This window comes from Mercenaria mercenaria, chromosome 7, assembly GCF_021730395.1.
Source record: "Mercenaria mercenaria strain notata chromosome 7, MADL_Memer_1, whole genome shotgun sequence".
Classification (NCBI taxonomy): Eukaryota; Metazoa; Mollusca; class Bivalvia; order Venerida; family Veneridae; genus Mercenaria; species Mercenaria mercenaria.
Window position 1 is genome coordinate 56,715,639 of NC_069367.1, and position 11,769 is coordinate 56,727,407.

General features: G+C 38.1%; 1 protein-coding gene across 2 annotated transcripts in view; it reads left to right on the forward strand.

Annotated features, from left to right (window-relative positions):
- Positions 1-11,769, forward strand: part of LOC123554105 (dermonecrotic toxin LdSicTox-alphaIB3b-like) — a 107,845-nt gene that overhangs the window by 31,802 nt on the left and 64,274 nt on the right. Inside the window, exon 2 of one of the 2 annotated variants that reach the window (XM_053548469.1) lies at positions 1,247-2,826. The exons of the other annotated variant lie outside the window; for it this stretch is intronic. Within the exon in view, the coding sequence (XP_053404444.1) occupies positions 1,247-2,574 (1,328 nt within the window). The 3' untranslated portion in view covers positions 2,575-2,826. Of the gene's footprint in view, positions 1-1,246; positions 2,827-11,769 lie in introns of those variants that run through there. 2 annotated transcript variants of the gene reach the window in all.

The following is an 11,769-nucleotide window of genomic DNA, read 5'->3' on the forward strand; positions in this document are numbered from 1 at the left end:
ATCTTGACGATTTCTAGGCCATCATATGGGGGTCAAAAACTAGGTCAACCGGTCAAATCATAGGAAAAGCTTGTTAACACTATTGAAGCCACATTTATTATCCTGTCTTCATGAAACCTGGTCAGAATGTTTATGTTGATGATTCCTAGTCCAAGTTCGAAACTGGGTCAGATGAGGTCAAAACCTTGGCGACCCGCTCAAATCAAAGGAAAAGCTTGTTAGCACTCTAGAAGCCATAGCAATGGCTGTTTCTTCATGGAATTTGGTAAGAATGTTTATCTTGATGATTCATAGACCAGGTTCGAAACCGGGTCATGTGGGATCGAAAACTATGTCACCCGCTCAAATCGAAGGAAAAGCTTGTTAACACTGTAGATGCAACATTTATGACCCTGTCGTCATGAAACTTGGTCAGAATGTTTATCTTGATGATTCCAAGGCCAAGTTCTTTTGTATTTCTATGGTTGTAGTTATATAAAAATGAGAACGCAAGTATCTCGTTACAAATTCGCAGTGACATAAAAGGCCAATTTGTTTTGTACATATATTATTAAATGTATATTCATCCAAATTTTATATCAACGTCGCACCGACACATGATAGGTCATATGGCAACTTTTCAGCTTTAATGGTCATTAACATGATATTGTTCAAATGAAGAACTTTAGATAGCCACCTAACCTCCTTAGGCTTTACATTTTATTGCATTTTAAGCCTTTTCATGTTCACGGTGCCGAATTTGAATTGTACGCACAGGCGTATAGGCGTATGCCCAGGTACGCCCTTGTATATGTACATTGTATATGTTGCCATAAAAAGGGAAGGAATAAAATATGTTTAAATGACACTGTCAGTTTGTAACTAAATGACTTGTAATTTCTAAAAAATTTTGTGCAAAACTTCATCATGCTTCACGGAAATACAAAACAATACAGTTATTTGGTGGTGCATCTTTAAACGAAATTCAACATCTTGAACATTTTTAATTATCTCAATATATGTGTTTAATTTTCTTTTGTCCGGACCATACTTAAATAACTGAAGGAAATATGATAAAACACAACACGAGAGATGACAATGATTCGGAGTAGAGAGTGCAAGACCTACAACTCTATCTTCAGTTATCTACTTAATGGATGTGCAAATTGATAATTTTAGCTTCCTTCATTATTGATATAACCCCGAACAACGATGGGGATGATTGCTGTAGTTTGTCTAAATGTATTTCTTTTGTTTTTTTTTTCAGGTGAAGAAGGCTTCTACAACATTGCGCATATGACAAACACACCAGCGAGTGTAGACTGGGCCCTTGATAAAGGAGCGAACGGTGTAGAGATAGACTTGACCTTTGACACTTCTACAGGGACCCCACTGGTATTTCGTCATAGTGTAGCAGGGGAAGCATGTGATTGCACGTGTATGTGTCCAGCCCCATTCTGGGGACTGTGCCGTGTGTTATACCCAAACAGCGTCTGTGCCAAACTTTTAGATGACGTCAGTGGAATTTCGCCGTGTAGAGCCGAATCATCAGTAGCAGCAATGTTGAATTCTCTGGCAGCCAAATCGAGAATCGCTTTGATCATTATAGACAGTAAGATCGACAGTGAAGATATGGACTCTAACAAAATGAGAATTGCCGGAGAAGCTGTTGTATTGTCTTTAATCCGGAATCTTTTTGAGAAAGGCTACGGTGGGAAGGTGATAATAGGTTCTCCGGAGCTGGACACTTTGCCATATTTACATGCTGCTGTTTCTGCAATAGAGGGGTCGAGGTATAGAAATCGTGTTTATTTCACCATTGACCTCGAGAAAGACAATATAGTAGAAACCTTGCAAAAACTCCACACATTGCCGACACGGAACATTGTTTATGGAACTGGCATATCAGCATGCTCACCTAAACAGATCAAGGATTCTACCATGCAGCTTGCAGCGGCAAATAAAGCTAAAGGTGTGACGGGCCTCACGTACGTTTGGACCATAGATGAAGAGTCAACAATAGAACATAATCTTCAGTATGTACAAGGAGTGCTTTCTAATTATCCAGGAATCGTTAATGAGGTTTTGCAGGAAAATGGAATAAGACTAGCAACCCAGTCCAGCTCGATTCCTCCGGCGAACAGTCTTGATGTCATCACCAGCCTGGCTGGGTTCGACTGTGACTGCAATTATCATCCCGGCGGATGTTCCATCAGCAAACCAGCTCCTTCGGGCATGGCATGTTACTGCGAGTACAAGGGCGGATGGACCTGCGGTGGAAGTGTTGCTCAATGTTTGAACCCTGATTCTTATTACTGCGACCATCCCGATTATTCCGTGCACTCGTGCCTGCTAGGTGGAGGTGACTGCGAAGGCTATAAAACAGCGACGTGTGATTGCGACTATCATCGTGGGGGTTGTACCATTAGTCAAGCTCCTCCTTCAAACACGGCATGCCACTGTTCATACAAGGGATTTTGGACATGTGGCGGCAGCATAATCAGATGTAAAGATTTTAACAGCTACTACTGCAAGAACCCAGACTACTCAATTCACACGTGTTATATGGGAGGCGGAGACTGCGGGGGATATTGATTTGTCGCAAATACCGTTAAATATTCCTGTTACGTTATATGAACTGAACAATATATCCATTATTAGTTGCCGTTTTTTCTCCCAGACTGTTACTTATTTCTTTTTAGTTTTCTTTCTTTTGTTTTGTTTATACTTTGCTGCTGAGAGGTTGTCGGCAATGTTTGTGCTTCTACAAAAAATACAAAATTAACCTTTACTGTCGATATTGTACAATTGTACAAATGCCTTCAGATGTATATATTACCAACAGTCTTTTGTTTGTTTGTTTTGGGTTTAACGCCGTTTTTCAACAGTATTTCAGTCATGTAACGGCCGGCAGTTAACCTAACTTCCTGGATTCTGTACCAGTACAGACCTGTTCTCCGCAAGTAACTGCCAACTTCCCCACATGAATCAGAGCTGGAGGACTAATAGTACTCATAGTTCTTTACTATATAATGTCTACCCAGTACATGCCACTATTGAGACACTTGTTGTGTGGTAGTTCTCAGGTTAACTGTGTTGTAAATATGTCGTAAGGCTAACAAAACAAACATTGCCACACGATTATGTTGAATAGGAAATATCAATATGCTCCACAGATGTGCCCCCAGCCACCCCCGCCCTTTAGGAGGGCATTTTTGTCGGTCGGTCTGTGGTATATTGGTAGATCCCCATTATAAATTCGCGACAACTATCAACATTCAGTTATAGTTTATAGGTGACCCGTATTATTTAGGGCTTAGTAGGCCATAGGTCACAGTGACCTTTAGTGCGTTTTGATAATGTGATCATTGGGTGACCTGTATTGTTCTCGCTAGACTTTGTGGGATATCAACATCTGAGACGAAAAGGCTTGGACTATGATATTAAGTAACGACAACTGCGGAAGATAATTATCCAGTTAATAGATCTTCAAGTTGTTTCCTTTTGATCACACATACACTTTACAAATGATACTACGATGCTGAAAAGCCGAGATAACGAAATTACGATAGCGAAAAGTCAAAACCACGATAATGAAAACACGCAACTACGACTTCGTACTCTCATCCTCGAGCTTGTGAAGTTTCACTATCGCGGTTTCGTTAATTCGACTTTTTGGTATCGTGGTTTCGTTTTTAGCTCATCTGATTTTTTTGAAAAAAAAATGATGAGTTATTGTCATCACTTGATCGGCGTCGGCGTTGCCTGGTTAAGTTTTATGTTTAGGCCAGCTTTCCTCCAAAACTGTCAAATGTATTGCTTTTAAACTTGCAACACTTGTTCACCATCATTAGCTAACCCTGTACAGCAAGAAACGTAACTCCATCCTGCTTTTTTGCAAGAATCATGGCCCCTTTTGGACTTAGAAAATATCAGATTTCTTGGTTAAGTTTTATGTTTAGGTAAACTTTTCTTCTAAACTATCAAAGCTATTGCCTTGAAACTTGCAGCACTTGTTTACCATCATAAGCTGACCCCTTACAGCAAGAAACATAACTCCATCCTTCTTTTTTTTCTTTTTGTAAGAATTATGGCCCCTTTTGGACTTAAAAGTCAGATTTCTTGGTTAAGTTTTGTGTTTAGGTCAGCTTTTCTCCTAAACTATCAAAGCTTTTGCTTTGAAACTTGCAACAGTTGTTCACCATCATAAGCTGACCATGTACAGTAAAAAAACATAACTCCATCCTGCTTTTTGCAAGAATTAGGGCCCCTTTTGGACATGGCCTGGAGTGGTGTTATTTATAAATCTAAAGCAACTACCGTTTAAATACTAGTATAACACGCGTGTGTGCGTGCGCTCGGGTTTAGCGTGCTTTTTTCAAAGGTTTTCAGTCCTATAAAGGACAGTGTCCACTTGTAGCAGTGAGCGCAGTTGCTATCTCACCGGAATATCACGCTGTATATACTTGACTTGATACACCACCCAGTCGAATTATACTGACACCTCTTAATAATGAACACCAAGAGAGGAAGCTATGTAGGACCACATTCGTAACAGATCGCATTTGTAACAGATTTCGTACGTATGCAATCGCATTCGTAACAGGTAAAATGTGTTACGAATGTGTTTGTCCAACATGGGGGTTGACATGAGAAGCACATATGTATCATGTTGAGTTTTGTACTGCAAATGTTCAATCAGTTGGTTGTCATCGCAACATCATTAAATGACTGCCATATGCACCATCACAAGTTAGTGTTGTCGTCGAAGTCAATGACTTCATTAAATTATTTGAGCCGCATCATGAGAAAACGGGCCTTCGGGAATCTTCTAGGCTTTGCAACCAGTATGGGCCCAGATCAGCCTGCGCAGTCGCGCAGTCTGATCATGGCCCACACCGTTCGCTGTTATTTCAAAGAAGGCTTATTCTAACTGAATATGAAATTTTCTGACCCTAATTCAGATGCATAAATGCACAGGTCTACATATAGACTTTCCGGAATTCACGAAAATGTCCGAATGCCAATTTTCCCGTGACGTGGCTCAATTTTTATTATCCGAAATGATTTTTACATCCACTGCCACTACCACTATAATATGATTACAACTTCAGCTACTTCTACTGTTACCTCGACCAGCTGAAATGTAGACCCACATGCTCAGGTCACTGGTTCGAACCCGGTAGCGACATACATTTGTAGCTATCTTTCGTCATCCAGAGCTGTTTCAAGTTGGGTGACAAACAGGAAGTTGCTATGTCCTGGGACAAACTATATACAACTTGTCATGGACGGAGTCGTTAGCCTTAAGTCTAGGAGGCCCGACCTTGTGCTGCGCACTAATGTCTATGAGATTTTTAGAAAATACACCTTATTTTTGATTACCCTCACACCACTGAGCCCGCCTGTAAGGTAATAGGCCTTCTTTTATTATAATCCCGCCGTAAAATAGCGGAGTTTGTGCGTTCGTGCAGTTATATATAGGTTCTTGTCCTTGGTATAACTTGCCCATGCATTGTCAGAATTTCAAATTATTTGGTACAAATGATCATCATGGATAGGAGGTGTGTTGTATTATATTGCTATATCCAAGACCAAGGTCACAGCTTTGAACTTAGATTTGTTTTGTTATTTTGTTGTAATATATATGTTTGTGTCCGGATCATAACTCGCTTTAGTCAGATTTCCAAATACTTTAGTACAAATAACCACCATTTATTGACAATCTGTAGTGATCATATTACACCTATTACTGCAAACGTCTCAAATTTTGGCACCCTGTAGAATGGTTTTGATGAATATTATGTTTGTTTGATGGATTCAGAGCGCCTGATTTCAACAGTATTTAGGTAATACAGTTTAGGGCAGTTAATCTTACCATTGATCCTACAACGGACCAGTCCAAGATGATGATGATGATTATGATGATGATGATGATGATAAAAATGTCGATAATATTACAATCAGTACAACAGTATCTTTATGTTAGTAACAGACAACTTCAAAGCTTGGAACAGCACCGAGCAACAGATATACTGAACAGCAAAAGAAACTATCCAGGTGTATAACTGGTATATTTTGAAATAAAAAAATGATTTTTCAAATTTGAATTGTTTCTTCATAACAAAATTACACTTGCAGGTCTTCACATGATAAATTTTTAAAAATCAATCAACCGTGAAGTCAGTAGTCCCACAATAGCCGTTTGAAAGGCTATATCTTCTGCGCGTCAGTTGCATTGTAACATCCCAATTCGGCGCTCGCGCTAAATTTGATTCAGCCGTGCGGTGCAGTCAACAATATTTTTTAAACTTTATGTTGTTTTTCGAGTTAGCCAATTATCAATATTTCCTGTGGGACTACTGACTTCATGGTTGATTGATTTTTTTTTTAAATTCACGCGAAGTTCTCCAAGTGTAATGTGATATGAAAAACACAAGTGATTTATAAATTAAAATTTTCAAATAAAAATACCCCAGTTATTAAACTGGATAGTTTCTTTTGCTGTTCAGTATACGAGTAGTTTTACCCGGTCTCGAACGTTTGTCTCTCGGCACTCTAGTCGATGGTTAGTTCTTCCAATCAATTTCAACTGAAATTATACCCTGGCTCATATACGAGTTTACACTCATACGTTCGTTTACGGATATGGTAAAACGCACCGATACACGAAAGGTTATATCTGGGTGGATGAGAGACACAATATCACTGGAAATTCCGGCCCTGACTGGGAATTCAACCCGCTCCGCTGGTTTCGTAATCTGCAAAACTATCCACTGCACCACCCTCACCGATGGAGTTACTCGTGTCATACAAAATAAGTGTTTCCATACGAATGCAGACACCAGGCCTGGCAAGAAAACTCTGTTAGTAAATATAATCTAGTAAAGTTCAGGTCGGGGTTTTAAATGGGACATATTTCATTTGATGTATCCATTGTCGTCAGCATAAGGTTTTTGATGTTTAAAGCAATGCGATTTGACAAAGATAAACGATAAAAACTGTAAAAATATCCTTTGGAAGCAAAGAATGCAAACGAAAACGATAAAGCTATCTTGCAGCTGACCCACGGACGCCGACGACCTCAGGATCAGAACAACAGCCATGTGCAGTCTTCGAATAGTCAAGCTAGTCACTATTTTAAAGTATACATAAATGCATATATACCCAGTGTTCCACGGGAAAAAGCTTTTACAAGATTTTCTATGTTAGTTGAGACTGCCTTGGTCTTGATTTTAGTGCATTTTATTTGTTGTTGAAGCGATACAACCAGCGATTTGCCGATTATAAAAGTTGAAAATAAAAATTGCATGTGGTGTGCATCTTCCCCTTTAATCATACATATTTACATATTCATGCATTAAGTAAAAATGAAATCTTACAAACCAAAACCGATATGGGAAATTTATAAGTGACATGTACACATGTAGAACCATGCTATTATGAGTAGACCAGTCATGATAATAGTATTCTTGCCAAGTTTAATTGCCAGATAACAAACCAGTACCAAGATATTAACCTGACCGGAAATATCCCTCTAATCAAAAAGAGGGCCGTCATGGCCCACTATCGCTCACGTGAGTAATACTACACTATACATGTAATAAAATCTGTGATTTTTGCCATTTCAGGAGCCATAACTCTAAGACAAATAGCGTGATGTAGCTACTCTTCGAGGAAAAAAAGCAAGAACTTAATGATATATAATTCCAATGCAAGTTTGGTCAAAATCAAATAATAAATGTGATCTCTGTCATGTTCACAAGGCTAAAATCAGCAAATTTAAGGGACCATAACTCAAATGGTGCTATTTAGCTGGTTTTCGCAAGAAACCGAGCTGTTATAGATATATAACTTCTATACAAGTTTGGTCAAAACAGAATAATAAATATGGTCTCTATTGTGTTCACAAGACTAAAATAAGCAAATTTTGCCATTTCAGCCATAACTCCGAGATAAATGGCGCGATATGGCTGTTTTAAAAGGAAGTGAGAGCCTGTATGAGTTTAATAAAAATCAAATAATAAATGTAGTCTCCATCGTGTTGACAAGGAGAAAATCGGCATTTTTGTTTGTTTTTGTTGCCAATTCAGGGGCCGTAACTCCAAGACAAATGGTGCAATACGGTTGTTTTTGAAAGGAAACGAGATCTTATAGATATATAAGTTGTGTGCAAGTTTAGTCAAATTAAACAAAAAATGTGGTCTCTATCGCGTTCACAAGGCTAAAATCAGTTATTATTGCCATATCTGGGGCCACAAATCCAAGACGAATAAGGTGATATGGCTGGTTTTCGAAAGGAACTGAGATATCATAGATATATATATATATATATATATAAGTTCTGTGCAAGTCTTGTCAAAATCAAATAATAAATGTTGTCTCTATATCGTATTCACAAAAAAAAGTGAACTGACGGATGGTCGGACGACGGACGACGTACAAAGAATGATCACAATAGCTTACTTTGTCACTTCGTACAAGTGAGCTTAAACATGTTACAAATGTGTTTCAGATGTAAAAATGCACTTTTTTGTTCATTTTTCCGATTGAAAATGACATGTGACAAATGTGATCAGATGTCACATCAAAAATCGGCATCGATCACATTCGTCTCAAAAATTGTTACATATTTGCTTGATTTCTGTTACATATGCGAGCTCATTTGTAACACGTGTTACATATGCGATCGCATTTGTAACACCTGTTACAAATGCGATCTGTTACGAATGTGTCCTACAAAGCTACTACATTGTAGTACCATCTTTCACGTCTTTGGTATAACGCGACCAGGGAGCGGACCCACAATCTCCCATCATCAAAGCAAGCACTCGAACACAAAATTCATTGACTAGACAAGCTTCAGTTCCATGAGTTCAACTGTTCAGGATACAAACTCGTATCAAATAAAATACGCATTCGTTTATTTAAGTACAATTCCAAATGATCGATGTAAAATATAACTGCTTGCAATATGGTCTGTAGCTTGTATCCGTTTGTATCTTTTTATGTACGAAACCCCCGTCCAAGATATTGACATTTTTATTGTGAGTAAGACATTTAGCTGTGGTGAGAACAATTTATGGTTTTGTCCAGGTACCATATCGTGCTTAAAATTATGTCTGATGAGGACATCGGACGTCTTCCTCCGAACATTAAAAATCTGCATAATCCGGAAGTAATGGCTAGATAACGTAGAATAAAGTGTGGACTCTGTGTTGTTTTATAAATAATGACAATCCATGAGTAAATTTATTAAATCGATAACGCTACTACATGTCTAATGATAAAATCTTATATCAAAACGTTTGAAACTTTAAGGTATCCAAAATTGTGTCTTGAAATCAGCGTGTGATGTGCTGTTCTCTTTTATCATGGCTAAACAGCTTAAAAGCAAGCACAAGGACGTATACATTTTATCTCACCATATTATAGATCGTATGTTTATTTAAGACTGTGACAAGTTTCGTCAAAATCTGCATTGTAGAAAAAAATCTACTCGCGAAAATGTTATCAAAATTGTGATTTCCCCGCAGACGTCCATTATGAATACTTGTGTGAGGTCTAAATTGTTCAAACAAGTCTAGCAAAAAAATCAAGCACACGACACAATCTTTTTTATTTGCATTTTCTAAGTATATTCTTAAGTTTAAAAACATCCGGGTTTAATCAAATTCCACATTTTAGAAAAAAATTGATCCAAGCGTGCAACTTGGGAGTTCTTTCGAGACACATACGAGTACTTGTGAAATATATACTGGATGGCGCCTAGCTGGCACCTTTTCCATAGTAAAGATTGTGTATGGGTGTTCGGAGATGTCCTTTTATAGAATGTAAGCAGACTTATTTATAAAGATGCCATATTCTATCACAACGGGGGTATCCTTTAGAGATACGTAATTGCTTTTGAAATAAATGCACATGCTATGTAATAATATACCCGCCCGCTTAGCTCAGTAAGGAGAGCGTTGGTTTATGGATCGCGGGGTCGCGAGTTCGATCCCCGAGCGTGGCGTATGTTCTCCGTGACGATTTGATAAAAGACATTGTGTCTGAAATCATTCGTCCTCCACCGCTGATAATTCATGTGGGGTAGTTGGCAGTTACTTGCGGAGAACAGGTTTGTACTGGTACAGAATCCAGGTACACTGGTTAGGTTAACCGCCCACCGTTACATGACTGAAATAATGTTGAAAAATGACGTTCAACCCAAAACAAACTAAACATGTAATAATATAGTCTCAAATATATATGTTGTACCTTCAAAGATACACGTATAGCCTCGTACAGCGCCGTATTATTATTTTGCAAAAAAAAGTTATCCTTCGTAACCGAACCAGTGGCAGGTGACACCCTCGCATGCATGTTAATTTAGTTTTTAAAAGTATGTGTACATCTATGCAGTTATTATTATTATTATTATTTATTTATTTATTTTTTGGTGATGAGGTGTATGGCTTCGTAACATGAAAGGACAATGATATACCAACAAATTTACAGTCATACACACAGTTATGCTACAGTCTCACGTTGAGAAAACTTAACATGTATACGTGTTACAAGTACAAAAAATAAAATTGTCTGCCAGTGTGTTCACATTGTAATGATACAATTACGCTAGATTGCAGTCCAATGAACCCAATTTAAGTTTTCCCAAGTATTTTACAGGTCCTCAATGGGAATGGTCCAAAGTTTAGCCGTGTTGACCGCTTACTTTTTAAGACAATTTCAAATGCTAAGTGTTTTTTTCCGTGCAAGTTCGATTATTTTATTTCTACATTTAATGGAAGCCATGCGACTGTTTTCAATAAATAGAAATTTGGTTCAAGTATATAGTAAAACGGTGGTCATGTTATTCAAGATGCATTTTACCGGGCCGGCTCATACAGGACTGGCTAAATCCATACTGGCTGAATTCACTGTTATAGTAGTCCTATAGTACAGGTAGCAAGGTACACTTAGATGCGAAAATTTTGGGCACGGACGGTCTTACATGTAGCGAATCGCAATATTGCACTTCCCCTATGAGCAAAATTAGGGTGGCCATTTTATAAATTGCGTGCATGTTTTGTGCTTTTGATTAATGGCAAGATCAGGATTCTCATACAAGAATAAAGAAAGTTATCGAAACGGAAGGTTTACACCATCCATGAAAAATAGCATGCCAAAATCATCAATTTAGCACCTTTTGAACAGCCTACAATGATCCCGCTGCAAGAACAATGTCCAATTTTATTGCATTTCTCAGTTTAATGGTCCTTACTGAACGTCAGGACATAAACGGAATGGGGGCACATCCAGCTCGTTTTTTCACAAAATAACGAAAATGTTCCTGAGTATCAATCAACAAGCACAGAACCCTTCCGTGATTTGAATTTTTCCGCGAAAAGGTGTCTCATTGATCATACAAAGCTACCAGCAGTTAGTTTTCCAACTGACATCAGAATTTTACATGTGTCGGCTGTATAAATTTTCTAGAGAATTAATAATCATTATCTCTCACCTTAATTTACAGACATCCAAAATCACGATGTTCTATTTATAACAAATATTGACGGGGGCCAAAATTCGAAAGTGTACCCTGCTACCTACAGTATTGTTTTTATTTCAAAGGTAGAGCTATTTTCCATGAGTAGTCAGTGTTCCACAGTTAACAACAAAACAATACAAAAACCCGCCTCAAGTTAATTCTTTAGTTTTTAGTTTATGGCAGAGATGCTTGCAATCGGTTGTATTACAATCCAGTGTGATGTGCCGTAATTTAAGGTAATTCTTTTGATATTTTTTTTA